The following is a 19,599-nucleotide window of genomic DNA, read 5'->3' as shown; positions in this document are numbered from 1 at the left end:
CATACCAGCCAGTAAAAGGTTAATATTTATAACCTGTTTTCGCATATGTAACGCTTAATATCCTCGCATTCACCATCGAGCCATCTACCATCGTATAAAGTAGTCATGAAAACACAACTCTCCCCGGGAGTATTGCCTTGTGGATCACCATTTTTAGTTTCCCAGTTGAAGAAAGTTGCTGGCCCACCAGATTCCGTTTTCCATTCAACTGGAATAAAATTCGAAAGGAGAAGGTTACCGTTATTGACGAAGGATAGTAACTGGCTGGTGATAATTATATTTTTCAGTCTGATGAATTTAACAATATAGTCATATGGTGAATCGTTTTATTTTGTCACTCTGTCTGGAATTTTCACAATACAATATGAAAAAGGTGAATTACATTACAATATCATGTGACGTAACCATGGATAAAGTATCATGTCAAGTTATCCAATAATACACCAGGAAAACGAATGATTCATGTATTTATTTCATAATGTTCTATTAACCCTCCCCACCATATCAACCGCATCGACATCTAGTAGGCCCTCACATCGTATTCAATTACAATATATATGGAATGGGGATGGATGGCCTTATTTAGAAAACCGATGCATTTTTCTTATTCGTATATATATATATATATATATATATATATATATATATATATATATATATATATATATATATATATATATATACATACATACATACAAATATTCGATACTGAAGACACGGATTTCTATTTGGATCTCAAAAACTAAATGCATTGGCGTGTTCGTGTTCTCTGACAAGTTTTCACTCACCTTTCTATGGATCAGCAAGTTAGCCACATATGTATGTCGACAATGCTTCATATTAGGCGGGTGGGGCAACTTAGAAATTATCTTACTACGCCTGCCACTGAGAAACATATTCATGCTGTTCTCTGGAGTAGGCTTGATTACGGCAATGCTCTACCTTTTCGTATAACTTCAACTCAACTACCGAGATTGCAAAGGATAAAAGCGATGCGCTTAGTATAGTAGAAGCTAAAAAACTCACAATCTACTTCCAAATCATTGAGACCAATCCAAGTGTCCCTGAAACCATCCGTGTTCCTTTCCTGTACAAGATCGTTGAGGAAGGTATTTTCTTCTATTGATTCCACCGCTACTAAATATGAGTACTGGGTGTACTGTCTGCAATAAGATGCTGCATTTTGCCAGGTTTCGCGCCCTTCCATATAACAGTACAGACTCCCTCCATAGGCTACCCATTCAGGACATCCTATTACAATGATAAACAAAAGACGAAGTCACTGTTGTGACGATTCAGTAAATCGTTGGCGAATAATAGATGAAATGGGTGTATACATACGACTAAATAGTTACAAAGTACCCGAATGGTAGCAAACATCAGAAACTTGATGGTCATCAAGCGGTGAAATCTTGGAACTGCTATTTTTCCAAATGAAAATGGATTTTTTTTATTGATGAAAAGAGAATATTAGTAAACATCGTGGTTAAATTGATTTGAATTTCCAGGGTACCGTCTCTACCATATAATTATGTTAGCAACAATGTGTCACGTGATCAATGTCATACCAAAAGTGAACTTGAAGTAATGTACATCCATTTTCCTTAAAGTTTGGTCAATGTGAACAGCCTGCAGTCAATGGTATGAATGTTAAACTTCACATCCCATGAAATAAGCTTAAAACCCTATTAAATCTTAGGTTAAATCATTAAAGTACAAAAAGTGAACTTGAAGTAATGTACATCCATTTTCCTTAAAGTTGGGTCAATATCAACAGCCTGCAGTCAATGGTATGAATGTTTAACTTCACATCCCATGAAATGAGCTTAAAACCGTATTTAATCTCAGGTTAAATCATTAAAGTACAATTGAAAGCAAAGCGAAATGATTTGCTATCTGTGTGCAACTTTGCCTGCATGATATCATATTTGTTGGCTTCCAGTTATTTTATGGTGCAAACTGCAATAATTTTAATCACCAGCATCCTCGAAAACTCTGTGTAGAGAGTTATATAATAAACTTGATGTTTAGAAATATTTTTTTCGTTTGTCATCATTCAAAAATAAATCTCCCCTGGACTTTAAAGCATCGGCATTATATTAACATTGCTCATGATTTTCTTGCATGCAGGAAGTATGATCAATGACGTTCATAACCAAAGGCCAATATTGGCTTTGACAAACTGCCTGCATAGAAATAATTTATATCATGATATATTATAGATCGGTTAATCGATTGTAAGAAAAAATCAATTTCCATGTATGGATTAACTTCACAATCAATAGCGACAATTATCAAATGAAATCGAAGAAAAAGCTCTAGTAATTTAAAATGTGCTACGAAATGTGAGTGCTAAAGCAACTTTCAAAAATCGGTGTACCTTTTAATCCTAAGAATGGTATAAATGTAAAACAGAATATGTCTAGCTGTCACGTAAATTTTATTTTTAGATATAAACATAGAAAAGTAGTAGAAACATGGTAAAGATAATGAAAAGACAGATCAATCGTTTTCATAATTTTGGGTACTAGCCCACTTTATGTTACAATTGTACTATATTGGTAAGTTGCTAAAGTATTTCCCAATTATTCTGACAAGATTCAAGAGATGCGGCATTGGTGTAATCAAAATTATTGAAATATTTCGCTATTCATTTCGTTATAAGTGATGGGATCTAAAGAGTGAATAATATCACGATTGCTTACAATGAAGTATGCACACTGAAGCCATATATATTGGTAAGTCCTAACAAATTACAGAGACAGTCCTTTCAAACAATAGCCCAAAATGAATCCATTTACTCACTGGAATCATTGACAGGTAACAGGGACACTGTCATGATGGGCGTTGTTATTTTGGGCGTATTTCTTTCGGATGTTGGTATTCTTGGCGTTGATATTTTGTGCTGTATTAGTTTTGGCGTAGTAATATTTTGAGTAACCGAATGTGTTGTCTTCTTGGATGTTGTCACACCGCTGGTGATTCCGTTTAACGGAAACAAAGATGCCACTTGCAAAGAAAACATATATAGAGAAAAAACATTTATATATAGCATATATATTTCTATAAGTTAAGGTTTTCTTTAGAATAGCAACAAATTATCGAGATAGAATAAAACAAATATTTCAAAGAAAGTGCGCAACGTTTAAAGAGAACAAGACAAACAATGTCAGTAAAGTTTGCTGTTTATGAGAAACAGTAATTCCCCCTCAAAAAAAAAGGTTTTTATGTTAGGCGACCCATCACGATGAATGGACAGTGCGATGTTACTGCGAATGTGTCGTCAGAGTGAATTCTATTCCAGGTTCACTTGAAACGGTAATCAAGAAGTGATCTTGATTAACTGAACTGGAAGCTGTACTGGAACATGTCATGTTTGTTCTAATTACAGCGGTAATATAATGATGTTTAGCATGTTTCCGAAAACGTTATACCTTAGAAAGTCAGCCTTAGGCTTACCAGAAGAACTAGATTCCTTTACTATGTTGTTGACATCCTTATTATCCACAGCTCTTGTTGAGAGCAATTCATTTGCTTTTGCTGTTGACAAATCAAATACTCAACGTAAATATATTACCATCATAACATGTTCTGTTCTGCAAAAATATATATTCACAAAACTTCTCTTGAAATCCCTTCCTGTGGCTTTCTGGGTTCTATCAAATCATCCTACATTGTGGTAAATATCACTGTGTCATGGCATGCATGTTGCTGTGTATTCCGACGACATCCTCCTGACAAAGACATGATTATATCGGAATGGCCAGTGTTTGAAGTGCTGGAATACTCAGTTGGTGGAGCAAAGGTTTTCGTACCTCTGGCGTCACTACTTTGAATTATGTTCAAGCCAAACATTTACTTCTGCTAGTTAATAATAATATAATATATAATAATAATAAATAAAATGGCTTTAAAAAATTATGATAGCTCCTAATTATTGGAAATGGAATGTGCAATAATTCCTTCCGATTAGGTAACCAATCAAAGGAAAATGGCCAGAGAGCCCCGGTATGACAAAAAGGAAATAGTATCATAATTATTGACCACGCAAGTCTCCTCGGTGTATAAAGTGTCCATCATGAGTCAAGATTTAGTGCAAGTAATTGATTGCAAGTGAACATTTTAATAGTGCACTAGGTCGGTGAGTAGATATCCTTACAGAGTGAAAATAAAAGTGTTTGTTTTCTCTTTACAAAAGCTTAAAAGCAAAAGTCTGTTCTCAGAGCTGCGAATATAATTTCGGTGACTATAATCGGAGGAAGTCTCACTTGATCTGCTATGATTAGGGATGTCTATGAAATACGATATATGAATAATTAATGGAAAACGTTCTAAGTTTGCTATAATTTCTGTAGATCATGACCCAATTTTATGCGGGAACAAATTAATATTACATAAAAGAAAGTTTAAGAGCCTCTTATAGATGGCAACTAACACATATGGTACCAGAGGAATTTGACGATTCACATTCTTTCTGACCAACCGACTAGCTCCGGCTTCGAACATGAACCTACTTTCCCTAACTGAACAAAAGGTTACTTGAATATAATATAATTTGACCTGGTAAACCTTCCCCTACCCCAGAAGGAACTCCTACAGCTGGTGATGCCATACGAGTATATATTGTTCAACAGCTATTCTTGACACCTGAATAAGTTGGATATTTGGCCTATCTGACAACGTTATATTTCTTAGAATTTCATATAATTGCAACTCTTATTTTCTTTGCGGGTATATGAATGAAGTATCATAAAGAAAAAGACATTTCCAGTTCATTTGCTCTGATGACAACATTGGTTCTGCTGTTGCCAGATTCAATGTCACAAAAATCACCACATTTGGAGAAACAAATAATGCCTTGTATCTTTGCGACTGATCCTGTTATTTGGTAAATGTGGTTTTCAGCAAAAGATAGAGAAAACTGTCAGGAATCTTATTAGGTAATCAAATTTAGCCAGGTCCATGTTCAATTGATAGTTTAATATCATACGTGAACAAATTGTTAATATATGAGTGCTTGCAAGTAGAGCTGTCGATTTCAATCAACTTACCAAGAAGGGTCATAACGGTGACGTTATGCGTTGGGATGTATATAATATTAGAGTCCACGTCGTCGGGACAATCAATGGACTTCAGTACAACATGACGTCGTGCATTCAACTCGCTGGAATAGCAAGCCACGCCATCTGAATGTACTGAGAAGCATAGTGTGATCATAAAGTACTGTCATTAAAAACCATCTTGGTTGTTATTGTTATTGCTGCTGCACAACATTTTCGGTTGGCAAATTGAAGCAAGACCCCTATCATATTAAGTATATACAACAATCCCAACGATATGGTAATACTGTTTTATTTCTTAGTTACGAACGAAAATCTCCCGTTTTTTTTTCTGTCTATTGAGATAAAATTTACCCCAAAAGAACCAATCAACAAGACCTAGTTTACTTAAACTGTGTGATGCGTGTTGAGACTTTTAAGCATCGACAAGCTTACATTTGAATATATATATTTCTCAAAAGAATGGTTACCGTAGTTGTAACCTACGTGTATAGTTCCCTCAGAAGAACTGCAGATATTATGGTAATAATACCAAATATGACTGAAGTAAATAACAAATGTATCTCTGAGAATAATATCACCCTTCATACTTTCTGGTCAATTGTGAAAACATAATAACAAGTTTGACATCCTACATTTGACACTTACCTGCTCCGACTAAATATGTTATAACGGTAGATAGAATACAGAGAAAGATGAAATTTGGGTTACAGCACTCCATTTCCGAATGTATTGGATGTGTTCAGTTTGAAAATGTGAAAAACGAATATCCTCTGTACAAATTATATATAATCAATCGTCAACCGCATTCGGTAATATTATTTGTTCATGCCGAGCTCGGTTCCCTTGATTCTTGGTCCTGCAACAGTTACTATATTTAATAAGTAGGCTCACTAGTTTGACGTGATATTACATTTCTGATTTCATGTCGTATCGATCGATGTGAACTCGACTGAATGGTGTGAATGAGATCGCGAGGCAATATGAAAAGGCGAGTAGATTTACAAGGAATCGACAGCAAGTTAGTGGAGGCGTTATTGTATTCACGCTTACTGTGAATCATAAGTTCATATACTTCACCTTCCCGTTTATATCTTGCAGAGCTTTCGTCTCTTTTTTTTACATATTAGATAGGCCAATATGACAAATCATGAAATAAAAGTTTGTAGTTCTCTACTGGCGTATTAGGATTTCATGAAAATAAATTGTGTTTGTAAATTATCATACTATTTTGCATGTAATAAATCTTGTTAATTCAAAAATTGTAAACACCTGTGTACTTCCATTTCCAGAGGACTTCATCACTACCCTCGTGGAAGCCAATTGTGGCTGGTGGTTTCGTTGTCGCTACCTTTAGGCTCCAGACTGATCCTGAATTTAACTTTTCACATGGCTACTTAGCTTTTTTTCCCACAAAAGTCGGATCCTTTTCGAAGAACCAGGTCCCAATACGTTACAGGTTGAAAGCATAAAATGTGCATTTAAGCGTTTTCTTTACCTCACTTGCAAAGGAAGGAGTGACGTGAATAATCACAAACACATTCTTTCATAACTTTACATGATATTTATGTTAGCAAAAGGATTCAAGATAAAGCATGCATTGTCTAAAGAAAGTATTTATGTAGTTGGTGTTCCGGTTACACCACCTACGGATACTTCCACTGAGACGGACAAATTGTTACATTGTGTTATGAGAGGGTGGGCTCCAATAATTACAGATGTCTTGTCACCGTGCGCCACTGCTTGTATCAGTTTATTGTATACGTCACTGCTTGCACATAAACAGAAAGTTTGCTAGTACACACAACTGACTATTAAAAGTGGTCTTTATTTAAAGTGCCTTTGTATATGAATGTTAGTAATTACGCGAATAAAATGCGCTGAACATAAAAACTGTGTTTCCTAGAGCTCATTTCATTTATGAAACAAATCAGTGAAGCAATTTCCGTTGTCTGATATATTGAACTTCAAGTGACTTAATTAACATTTAATTTTAAACAACAATGCTGAAGGGTAAATAAAAAACACAATGAAAATAATCGCTTTCTCGATAAACAAAATTAGTCTCACAAAATACGGTAGTTAAATTTTGTTTCATAAACATCACCTTTGTCTATATGGATGATAGATCGTTTAAGTACCTACTTAAGAAACCCATTACGTGACAATTTCGGTTTAATTCTTTTATAATTTCTTATAAAAGGCCCATGTGCTGTTAGAATAAGGCAGTAACGCATAACATGTTAACAACTCTTGTAATCCTTACCATTTTACTGTTGACTTTTTACTTCATGGAGGCCGCAACTGTTTGCCATAATCTTGGAGGCTATGTTATACGATATAACCCAATCTGATTCATATGATATTCAAATGAAGTATTGGCTAATCAGCAACTTTTTACTTTTTACTTATTCAACTTGCAACTGTAATAGTCGAGAGTTATTCAGGTCTTTTATTAACTGAGGTCCTCAGTAGTCAGTTAAATCAACAAACCAATACAAAAAGTAGAGAAATTAACACAGAATACATAGAACATTGACATAAAAGTACCATAGATATATATTTAGAATTATTATAAAAGTTACGTCTAATATTTATATATGAAACTAATAAAACACCATTGTAGCAAGTGACATTGTAAAGCTATGAATATAATTAAAAGGAAAATGAGAAAAACAATATCAAATACACTGTACTGTAGAAGTAAATGTCATTTCTGCAAAACATGTTTCTACCGCAAATAGTTCCAGTGCTTATCTGCTACAGGTAGTTGTTAGGAAATTAGACTCAGACGATGAGGCAAAGCTTGAGTACCATATCGAAAATTTTAATTAATCCATTTGAATAAGCATGATATGATGATGTAATTTACTATCATCCTTAGAAACTTTGTTCAATTGTTATAGAATCTACTTCTGAACATTTGGGCTGATAACAACTAGTGTATATACGCCACACACATTAACGCATTTACATATGTTACAACCAAATAAATTATCGCATATTGCCAAACGTTTCATGCCTTTATTACTTTCTAATTATCACCATAAGCACTACATAAACCAAAACACTAACAGATATCACGTTCAACGGTTACAACACAGAGGTTCCTGGTATATACAATACGTTACTTCTTGCAATTATGTATTAAAACTCTTAAAAATAATGACAAATTTTTACTTTTCAAAATCACAAATAGTCTAGTCCTTATCGCATGTTCTTTAAACTTTACCTAATTGAACAAAAAACACGGAAAGTCCGAAATGTATACACAACTATTATGCTGGGATTATAACGACAGTTACAAATTTAATTTTACTGATTTCTTTTCTATCGTTGTAAGTAAAATATCGATATAATAACTAACATATACTACAACACAAATACAAACCATGCTCGGATATGACAACAAAGTCAGAGAGACAACGGTCAATGTAACCATACCACAGCCACCCAAGACGGTTTCATGTAAGCATTCTTAACAAATCGTTTAGTGACAATTGTAAACAACTGATTGTCATTATCATTTCTCAAGCGGTACAAGTAGAGAAATTGGGTGGTTCTGGGTTCGATACCGGGCCGGGTCATAGTAGGGTGGGTTTTTCATCCAAGAGCAATGTACGGTTCTCCCATCTGAAATGACCTTCCAAATTTAAGTTAAAATGTTGAATTGAAAGCCACGCGACGTGTAAGTTGTAATAAATTAGCCCGTGTGGGATTCCCCCAAATTTGTGGTCGCTCACACAAATACATATGGTATGAGATAATAAAACTCCATATCGTTTAATAACAGCAAATACAAAGATGAAGAGATATTTCTACGTGCAAATGGTTTGATTCTCTGTAATGATATTTGTATTCTGTTAAGTTTAATGTTGAAAGCTTTCGCGGTCTATGGAGTTTCCATCTCTACATTTGTATGTTTCTCTATCTTTCCAAAAAATGACATGACCATTAATCACTGTCCAAAGGCAAAATGTACTACCGGCATACGGAGAAATTACCATGCGCCCCTATTTTTCCAAGCACCGAAAGGCCCTCGTTGGTGGTGCTCAATGTATATGTTTCATCTTGGTCCCAAAAGGATTAAGTAAGGCCTTGCCCAAATACAACCTTTGTCTCAAAATCCAAGCATTTTTATCTTCAAAAGAAATCATCTTTCTATATAACGAAGATTCTGACGGGATCAAAATGCTCAAGACTGAAATCTGAATGTCGGCCGAGAATCGCTTCAAATCCAGCCAGTAAAAAGGTCAATATTTATAACCTGTTTTCGCATATGTAATGCTTAACACTCCCGCATTCACCATCGAGCCATCTACCATCGTATAAAATAGTCATGAAAACACAACTCTCCCCGGGAGTATTGCCTTGTGGATCTCCATGTTGAGTTTCCCAGTTGAAGAAAGTTGCTGGCTCGCCAGATTCCGTTATCCATTCAACTGGAATAAAATTCGAAAGGAGAAGGTTACCGTTATTGACGAAGGATAGTAACTGGCTGGTGATAATTATATTTTTCAGTCTGATGAATTTAACAAAATAGTCATATTGTGAATCGTTTTATTTTGTCACTCTGTCTGAACTTTTCACAATACAATACGAACAAGGTGAATTACAGTACAATATCATGTGACGTAAAAATGGATAAAGTATCATGTCAAGTTACCCAGTAATACACCAGGTAAACGAATGATTCATGTATTTATTTCATAATGTTCTATTAACCCTCCCCACCATATCAACCGCATCGACATCTAGTAGGCCCTCACATCGTATTCAATTACAATATACATGGAATGGGGATGGATGGCCTTATTAAGAAAACCAATGCATTTTTCTTATTCGTATATATATATATATATACATACATATATTCGATAATGAAGACACGGATTTCTATTTGGATCTCAAAAACTAAATGCATTGGCGTGTTCGTGTTCTCTGACAAGTTTTCACTCACCTTTCTATTGATCAGCAAGTTAGCCACATATGTACGTCGACAATGCTTCATATTAGGCGGGTGGGGCAACTTAGAAATTATCTTACTACGCCTGCCACTGAGAAACGTATTCATGCTGTTCTCTGGAGTAGGCTTGATTACGGCAATGCTCTACCTTTTCGTATAACTTCAACTCAACTACCGAGATTGCAAAGGATAAAAGCGATGCGCTTAGTATAGTAGAAGCTAAAAAAACTCACAATCCACTTCCAAATCATTGAGACCAATCCAAGTGTCCCTGAAACCATCCGTGTTCCTTTCCTGTACAAGATCGTTGAGGAAGGTATTTTCTTCTATTGATTCCACCGTTACTAAATATGAGTACTGGGTGTACTGTCTGCAATAAGATGTTGCATTTTGCCAGGTTTCGCGCCCTTCCATATAACAGTACTGACTCCCTCCATAGGCTACCCATTCAGAACATCCTATTACAATGATAAACAAAAGACGAAGTCACTGTTGTGACGATTCAGTAAATCGTTGGCGAATAATAGATATAGATGAAATGGGTGTATACATACGACTAAATTGTTACAAAATACCCGAATGGTAGCAAACATGAGAAACTTGATGGTCATCAAGCGGTGAAATCTTGGAACTGCTATTTTTCCAAATGAAAATGGATTTTTTTATTGATGAAAAGAGAATAATATGTAAACATCGTGGTTAAATTGATTTGAATTTCCAGGGTAAAGTCTCTACCATATAATTATGTTAGCAACAATGCAGTCAATGGTATGAATGTTTAACTTCACATCCCATGAAATGAGCTTAAAACCGTATTTAATCTCAGGTTAAATCATTAAAGTACAAAAAGTGAACTTGAAGTAATGTACATCCATTTTCCTTAAAGCTGGGTCAATGTGAACAGCCTGCAGTCAATGGTATGAATGTTTAACTTCACATCCCATGAAATGAGCTTAAAACCGTATTTAATCTCAGGTTAAATCATTAAAGTACAATTGAAAGCAAAGCGAAATGATTTGCTATCCGTGTGTAACTTTGCCTGCATGATATCATATTTGTTGGCTTCCAGTTATTTTATGGTACAAACTGCAATAATTTTAATCACCAGCATCCTCGAAAACTCTGTGTAGAGAGTTATATAATAAACTTAATGATGTTTAGAAATATTTTTTTCGTTTGTCATCATTCGAAAATAAATCTCCCCTGGACTTTAAAGCATCGGCATTATATTAACATTGCTCATGATTTTCTTGCATGCAGGAAGTATGATCAATGACGTTCATAACCAAAGGCCAATATTAGCTTTGACAAAATGCCTGCATAGAAATAATTTATATCATGATATATTCTAGATCGGTTAATCGATTGTAAGAAAAAATCAATTTCCATGTATGGATTAACTTCACAATCAATAGCGACAAATATCAAATGAAATCGACAAAAAAGCTCTAGTAATTTAAAATGTGCTACGAAATGTGAGTGCTAAAGAATCTTTCAAAAATCGATGTACCTTTTAATCCTAAGGATGGTATAAATGTAAAACAGAATATGTCTAGCTGTCACGTAAATAATATGTCTTTTTAGATAGAAACATAGTAAAGTAGTAGAAACATGGTAAAGATAATGAAAAGACAGATCAATCGTTTTCATAATTTTGGGTACTAGCCCACTTTATGTTACAATTTTACTATGTTGGTAGGTTGCTAAAGTATTTCCCAATTATTCTGACAAGATTCAAGAGATGCGACATTGGTGTAATCAAAATTGTTGAAATATTTCGCTATTCATTTCGTTATAAGTGATGGGATCTAAAGAGTGAATAATATCACGATTGCTTACAATGAAGTAGGCACACAGAAACCATATATATTGGTAAGTCCTAACAAATTACAGAAACAGTCCTTCAAACAATAGCCCAAAATGAATCCATTTACTCACTGGAATCATTGACAGGTAACAGGGGCACTGTCATGATGGGCGTTGTTATTTTGGGCGTATTTCTTTCGGATGTTGGTATTTTTGGCGTTGATATTTTGTGCTTTATTAGTTTTGGCGTAGTAATATTTTGAGTAACCGAATGTGTTGTCTTCTTGGATGTTGTCACACCGCTGGTGATTCCGTTTAACGGAAACTTTTGAGTAACCGAATGTGTTGTCTTCTTGGATGTTGTCACACCGCTGGTGATTCCGTTTAACGGAAACAAAGATGCCACTTGCAAAGAAAACATATATAGAGAAAAAACATTTATATATAGCATATATATTTCTATTAATTTAAGGTTTTCTTTACAATAGCAACAAATTATCGAGATAGAATAAAACAAATATTTCAAAGAAAGTGGGCAACGTTTAAAGAGAACAAGACAAACAATGTCAGTAAAGTTTGCTGTTTATGAGAAACAGTAATCCCCCCCCCCCCCCCCCAAAAAAAAAGGGTTTTTATGTTAGGCGACGCATCACGATGAATGGACAGTGCGATGTTACTGCGAGTGGGTCGTCGGAGTGAATTCTATTCCAGGTTCACTTGAAAACGGGAATCAAGAAGTGATCTTGATTACCTGAACTGGAAGCTGTACTGGAACATGCCATGTTTGTTCTAATTACAGCGGTAATATAATGATGTTTAGCATGTTTCCAAAAAAACAAGACACATTATAAAGTCAGCTTGGTGCTTACCAGAAGAACTAGATTCACTTAACATGTTGTTGTGATCCTCATTATCCACAGATCTTGTTGACAGCAATTCATTTGCCTTTGCTGTTGACAGATCAAATACTCAACGTAAAAATATTAACATCATACACTGCTGTGTTCTAAAAATATATATATTTACAAAACTTCCCTTGAAATCCTTTACTGTGGCTTCCTGGATTTTATCGAATAATCCTACATTGTGGTAAATATCACTGTGTCTGGCTATTCCTGACAAAGAAATGTCATGTCGGAATCGCCAGTGCTGAAGTGCTGGAAAACTCAGTTGGTGGAGGAGAGGGCTTTGTACCCCTGAGGTCACTACTTTGAATCACGTTCTAGCCAAACATTTACTTCTACTAGTTTAAATGGCTTTAAAGAAATATGATAGCTCCTAATTAGTTTTCTGTTCTCTATATACTCAAACTTTAAATCGTTGGAATTGAAATGTGTAATAGTTCCTTCTGATTAGGTAACCAGTCAAAAGAAAATGGCCAGAGAGCCCTGGTATGACAACAAGACAATAGTATTGTTATTATTGGCCACGCAAGTCTCCTCGGATTATGAAGCGTCCATAATGAGTGACATTTTTACTGCAAGTAATTGATTGCAAGTGAACATTTTAATAGTGCACTAGGTCGGTGAGTAGAAACCCTTACAGAGTGAAAATAAAAGTGTTTGTTTTCTCTTTACAAAAGCTTAAAAGCATAAATCTGTTCTCGGAGCTGCGAAAATTATATTGGTGACTATAACGGGGGAAGTCTCACTTGATCTGCTATGATCAGGGATGTCTATAAAATACGATATATGAAGAATTAATTGCAAATGCTGTAAACATGCTATCATTTCTTGTAGATCATGACCCGATTATATACGGGAACAAATTACTATTACATAAAAGAAAGTCTAAGAGCCTCTTATAGATGGCAACTAACACATATGGTACGAGAGGAATTTGCCGATTCACATTCCTTCTGACCAACCGACTCGCCCCGGCTTCGAACAAGGAACCCACTTTCCCTAACTGAACAAAAGGTTACTTGAATATAATATACTTTGACCTGGTAAACCTTCCCCTTCCCCGGAAGGAAATCACACAGCTGGTGATGCCATACGGATATATATTGTTCAACATCTATTCTTGAAACCTGATTAAGTTGGATATTTGGCAACGTTATATTTCTTATAATTTCCTGTAATTGCAACTCTTATTTTCTTTGTGGATATATGATTGAAATATTATAAAGAAAAATACATTTTCAGCTCATTTGCTCTGATTACAACATTGGTTCTGCTGTTGCCAGTTTAATATCACAAAAATCACCACATTTGAAGAAACAAATTATGCCTCGTATTGCGATTGATCATGTTATTTGGTAAATGTGGTTTTCAGCAAAAGATACAGAAAACTCTCAGGAATGTTATTAGGTAATCAAGTTTAGCCAAGTCCATGTTCACTGGATAATCTTATATCCCCTGTGAACAAATTGTAAAAATATGAGTGTTTGCAAGTAGAGCTGTCGATTTCAATCAACTTACCAAGAAGGGTCATAATGTTGACGTTTTGCGTTGGGATGATCAAAATATGAGAGTCCACTTCGTCGGGACAATCAATGGACTTCAGTACAACATGACGCCGTGCATTCAACTCGCTGGAATAGCAAGCCACGCCATCTGAATGTACTGAGAAGCACAGTGTGATATAAAGTAGTGTCATTAAAACCCATCTTGGTTTTTATTGTTATTGCTGCTGCACAACATTTTCGGTTGGCAAATAGAAGCCAGAACTCTATCATAGTAAGTATATACAACAACCCAAACGATGTGGTAATCGTGTTTTATTTCTTAGTAACAAACGAACACCTCCCGTTTGTTTTTTGTCTATTGAGATAAAGTTTACCACAAAAGAACCAATCAGCAAGACCTACTTTACTTAAACTATGTGATGCGTATAGAGAGAGACAACTTTGAAGCATCGATAAGCTTACATTTAAATATATATTTCTCAAAAGAATGGTTACCGTAGTTGTAACCTACGTGTAAAGTTCCCTCAAAAGAACTGCATATATCGTAATAATACCAATATGACTGAAGTAAAAAATAAATGTATCTCTGAGAATATTATCACCCTTCATAATTTCTGGTCAATTGTGCAAAATATAATAACAAATTTGACATCCTACATTTGACACTTACCTGCTCCGACTAAATATGTTATAACCGTAGATAGAATACAGAGAAAGATGAAACTTGGGTTACAGCACTCCATTTCTGAATGTATTGGATGTGTTCAGTTTGAACATGTGAAGAACGAATATCCTCTGTACAAATTATATATACTCAATCGTCAACCGCATTCGGTAATATTATTTGTCCATGCCGAGCTAAAACAAACGAGCACCATGGCAACATAAAACGATTTTTTTCTTGATCTGTCGTGAATTTTGACTTTCATTTCTGTTTGATAATAACAATAATGGAAAAAGAACCTGATGCTTTTGGTGAAAACAAAATTAAATCTCACTCTTAGAATATGGGCTAGCAATTTGAATAAATGGTTACAGTGAAAGAGGGTTAGTGAAGTGGATAAAAAGGAAAGTATTTACGTTTTGTAATGTAAAGACCATATACAATAAAGGATTAGTTGACAAAAAAAGTACCTCCCGTTAAAGGTGATTACTGGTCAATTTGCTAAGACAAAGAACTTGCGATCGAAAGCTTGCATGTTCAAGTCCTATCTAGATCATTACGTTGTGTCCTTGGGCGAGGCATTTGATCTCCATTGCCTCATTTTACCAAGGTGGGTAACTTGTATATATATATAAATATATATATATATATATATATATATATATATATATATATATATATATATAATATATATATATATATATATATATATATATATATATATATATATATATATATATATATATATATATATATATATATATATATATATATATATATATATATATATATATATAGTTGCTTGCGATGGTTTGTGGCGGCACCGTATGGTAAGGACCCCCATTGGACACTTTGTAGAACACTGGAAGCGAATGTTTGAATCGTGCACAGTTGAGTGTGTAGGTTTGACAATTTACCAATTAACAGGGGTTAACTGTTGTAAAGTTCATGTGAGAAGGCCTTGCCTTGATACAAGACTGTACACCTTGAAACTTTAGCTTTAACTTTGAAGGCCAAGACCAAGGCCTTATACAACAATGTCTACATAAACGACCAAACTGAACCATTAAGAATGCAGTCCTCTATATAAGTTCATCAATACAGTGTTCTTAACAAGATTCATTTGATAATTGTTACCGGGTCCTGCAGTTACTATATTTGATAAGAAGGCTCACAAGTTTGACTTGATATTAAATTTTTTATTTCATGTCGTATCGATCGATGTGACCTCGACTGAATGGTGTTAATGAGATCGAGAGGCAATATGAAAAAGCGAGTAGATTTACAAGGAAACGACAGCAAGTATGTGAAGGACTTATTGTATTCACGCTAACTGTGAATCATCAACTCATTTACTTCACCTACCCGTTTATATCTTGCAGAGCTTATGTCTCTTTCTACATTTTAGTTAGGCCAATAGGAAATATCATGAACTAAAAGTTTGTAGGTATCTACTGACGTATTACAATTTCTTGTATACACTACTGATATGATGTGATCATAAAGTTAGTTACAAATTTTCATTTTACTTATGTATTTTCTATCGTTGTAAGTAAAATATCGATATGCTAACCAACATATACTACAACATATATAGAAACCATGCTCAGATATGACAACGAAGTCAGAGAGACAACGGTCAACGTAACCATACCACAGCCACCGATGACGGATTCATGTAAGCATTCTTCACAAGTCGTTTGGAGACAATTGGAAACAACTTCATGTCATTATTATTTCTCAAGCGGTGCTGCGGCCGAGTGGATGACGGTGGTGGCATTTGAAGCAATGAGGATAATCAATCGGATGGTTCTGGGTTCGATACCCGGCCGGGCCATAGTAAGGTGGGTGTTTTCATCCAAAGACCAATCTACGGTTTTCCCATCTGAAATGACCTTCCAAATATAAGTTAAAATGTTATATTGGAAGCGACACGACGTGTAAGTTGTAATCAATAAGTCCTTGTGGGATTCTCCCAAATTTGTGGTCGCTATGGCGTCGTAAAAATAACTGTTGATAATTATTTTTTATTTAAATCACTTCAATTTCCATCAATTATTCCACGATAAGAATACAATTCTTGGAATAAGAAAAAATAAAAATCACAGACAGTATACATCATTGCACAATGTACGAGGATTGCTTTCTCCCGTTCATGTACAGGCTAACATCAACAATGTAATGAATTTAACGGTTTGTAGTCACGTTTTTTTTTATATTTGTTTTATTACGTTCGAAATTATCAACTGCATAATACATGAGATATTAAAACTCCATATCGCTGTGATTATACTGGTGTGTTAAAGCGTATAAATCGGCTTTGAATAATTGTCACTAAGTGCGTATTACCCAAGTGTTAAGATTGTACAGAGTGCACCCCTGGCGCTTTGAATTTAACAATTTTACACAGAATAACCACTCTTTATAGGCAAGCCAAGCCGTAAATAAGAATTGAATGTGTAGCAAGTAAGACGCTGCAGTTTCGTAGTTTTCCCGACCTTCCGTATAACAGAACAGACTCCCTTCAAAAGTTACTCATTGAGAACATCCCATTCAAATGATGAACAAAAGAGGAAGTCACTGTTGTGATTATTCAGTAAATCGTCGGCAAATAATAGATATAGATGAAATAGGTGTGTCGATACGACTAAATAGTTACAAAGTACCCGAATGGTAGCAAACATCAGAAACTTGTTGGCGATCAAGCGGTAAAATCTTGGAACTGCTATTTTGCCAAGTGAAAATGGATTTGTTATTGATGAAAAGGGAATTAATTTTAACGGCGTGGCTACACTTGATATGAATTTCTAGGGTACCGTCTTTACGAAGTATTTTATGTTATCACCAAGGTGTCAGGTCATCAATTTCATACCAAAAGTGAACTTGAAGCAATGTACATCAATTTTCCTTAAATGGGGTTGTATGTCATTGTGAACACTTTGCAGTCAGTGGTAGGAATGTTTAACTTCGCAGTTTACTAAATAAGTTTAAAACTCGATTTAATCTCAGGTTAAATCATGAAAGTACAATGAAAGGAAAGCAAAATGTGTTAAGCCTGCGTGATATCATATATTTGTACTCCCAGTTCTCTTGTGGTGCCAATTGCAATAATTTTAATCACCAGCATCCTCGAAAACTCTGTATAGAGAGTTTTATACAAACAGGATGTTTAGAAATATTGTTTTCCTTTGTCATCGTTCAAAAATAAATATCCCCTGGACTTTAAATCATTGGCATTATATTAATATTGCTCATAATATACTTGTACGTTGGCTCGACTATCAATGAAGCTCGTAACCAAAGGCCAATATTGGCTTTGTGACAATGCCTGCATAGCAATACTATATAGAATGATAAAATATAGAACAGTAAATCGATTGTAAAAGAACGACCGTGTGCCTATATGACAATATGTTATAAAAGTAGAAAGAATCAATTTCGATGTATGGATAACTTCACAATCGAGAGCGAAAAATATCAAAATCGAAATGAAAGCTCTAACAATTTAAAATTTGCTACGAAATTTGAGTGCTAAAGAAACTAAAAAAAAACAAAAAACGATTTACTTTATAATCCTTAGGATGTATTAAATCTAGAACGGAATCTGTCTAACTGTTCGTAAATAAATTGCAGATAGAAACATAGTAACTTACTAAGATAATGAAAAGAAAAATCAGTCGTTTTTATAATTTCGGATACTAGCCTACTTTATGTTACATTTCTAATATGTTTGTAAGTTGCTCAAGTATTTCCCAATTATGCTGACAAGATTGACGATATGGCCTTGGTGTGATACAAATTGTTAAATAGTCGCTTTTCATTTCGTTATAAGTGAATGAGTGAATGATATATCAACAAAATTACTCCTAGATTGCCGGAAATGGCACTTCCCATGCTTTATTAATTGCATCTGGGCTAAACAAAAGAAGTAAATTAGTAAAATGTTATTCACTAGAATCACTTAATAGGGGAAACATGGAATTTATAAGCTCTGCTTTATTCATTGATTTACACAGGTAATTGAATATATGTATATATGCACTCTAGGGCATTCTGGTGGTAGCCGTATATGAAGAAGGGAAACCATATAGGGAATGTAGGTTAAAAATTCATCGTAAGGTTGTGTTATCATTATTAGTATTACATGCCAAAAGGGATCAACTGTTGGGAGGGGGGCGGGCAGCTGATTAGGTATCCGTGTAGGGGTCTGTGCCTCACTATTCTTATTTAAACATGGGTCACTGATATAGGGGCTAACAATAAAACCGACAGGCCTATAGAAAGCATATAACGTAATACATATATTTATGAACCGTAGTTTCATATTATACTCCATTTACTGTTATTCTTACCAAATTCGTCAAAACCAAAACAAAAGGCACGTTCATCGTATCCGTGATCGTGCAAATAAGTTATGAGTAAACCTTGTAATGTTTTGGAACGCCATGCCTGCAAAACGTGCATAGAACCTTGATTTTCCACATTACTGACTAGAAGTCAGAATAAATGATATGATCATGTAACTAAATCTGGCTGAAATAGCAAATAGTATCCAGTCGTTAATACTTCCTACTTTCATTTAGGAAGTAGAAATCTCACGGGAGAGATGACCTCCCCCCCCCCCCACCCGGGCTTCAGGCTACGGCCCTGTTCTGGCATTAGTTAACCTGATTACAAATACAGTATTTTGTGA

At 34.9% G+C, this 19,599-nt stretch overlaps 2 protein-coding genes across 2 annotated transcripts; both read right to left on the bottom strand.

The window, feature by feature from the left end:
* On the bottom strand, positions 1-5,910 carry LOC139976970 (uncharacterized). The gene is made up of 6 exons (XM_071985889.1): positions 5,709-5,910; positions 5,052-5,195; positions 3,460-3,540; positions 2,806-3,009; positions 1,027-1,251; positions 1-208 (listed from the first exon to the last, which is right to left on the bottom strand). Exons 1-6 carry the CDS (start codon positions 5,779-5,781, stop codon positions 27-29), a joined length of 909 nt encoding a protein of 302 aa, XP_071841990.1. The 5' UTR covers positions 5,782-5,910; the 3' UTR covers positions 1-26.
* A 1,092-nt stretch (positions 5,911-7,002) lies between these two features.
* Positions 7,003-15,092, bottom strand: LOC139977472 (uncharacterized). Its single transcript, XM_071986819.1, has 6 exons — positions 14,913-15,092; positions 14,256-14,399; positions 12,702-12,782; positions 11,965-12,237; positions 10,260-10,484; positions 7,003-9,502 (listed from the first exon to the last, which is right to left on the bottom strand). Exons 1-6 carry the CDS (start codon positions 14,983-14,985, stop codon positions 9,321-9,323), a joined length of 978 nt encoding a protein of 325 aa, XP_071842920.1. The 5' UTR covers positions 14,986-15,092; the 3' UTR covers positions 7,003-9,320.
* Between the last annotated feature and the right edge of the window lie 4,507 nt (positions 15,093-19,599).

This window comes from Apostichopus japonicus, chromosome 12, assembly GCF_037975245.1.
Source record: "Apostichopus japonicus isolate 1M-3 chromosome 12, ASM3797524v1, whole genome shotgun sequence".
NCBI lineage: Eukaryota > Metazoa > Echinodermata > Holothuroidea > Aspidochirotida > Stichopodidae > Apostichopus > Apostichopus japonicus.
The sequence above is the reverse complement of the archived record's forward strand: the minus strand, read 5'-3'. Positions and strand labels throughout refer to the sequence as shown.

What these genes read in the sequence shown, in the direction of transcription:
- LOC139976970 (XM_071985889.1), bottom strand. Translation starts at nt 5,781, where the DNA reads ATGGAGTGCTGTAACCCAAATTTCATCTTTCTCTGTATTCTATCTACC. An exon ending in CACCGTTATGACCCTTCTTG is followed by an intron (nt 3,541 to 5,051) that starts GTAAGTTGATTG and finishes ATTTGTCAACAG; the next exon opens with CAAAAGCAAATGAATTGCTC. An exon ending in GTTACCTGTCAATGATTCCA is followed by an intron (nt 1,252 to 2,805) that starts GTGAGTAAATGG and finishes TCATTGTAATAG; the next exon opens with GATGTCCTGAATGGGTAGCC.
- LOC139977472 (XM_071986819.1), bottom strand. Translation starts at nt 14,985, where the DNA reads ATGGAGTGCTGTAACCCAAGTTTCATCTTTCTCTGTATTCTATCTACG. An exon ending in AACATATTTAGTCGGAGCAG is followed by an intron (nt 14,400 to 14,912) that starts GTAAGTGTCAAA and finishes TGTGCTTCTCAG; the next exon opens with TACATTCAGATGGCGTGGCT. An exon ending in AAGTGAATCTAGTTCTTCTG is followed by an intron (nt 12,238 to 12,701) that starts GTAAGCACCAAG and finishes TTTCTTTGCAAG; the next exon opens with TGGCATCTTTGTTTCCGTTA.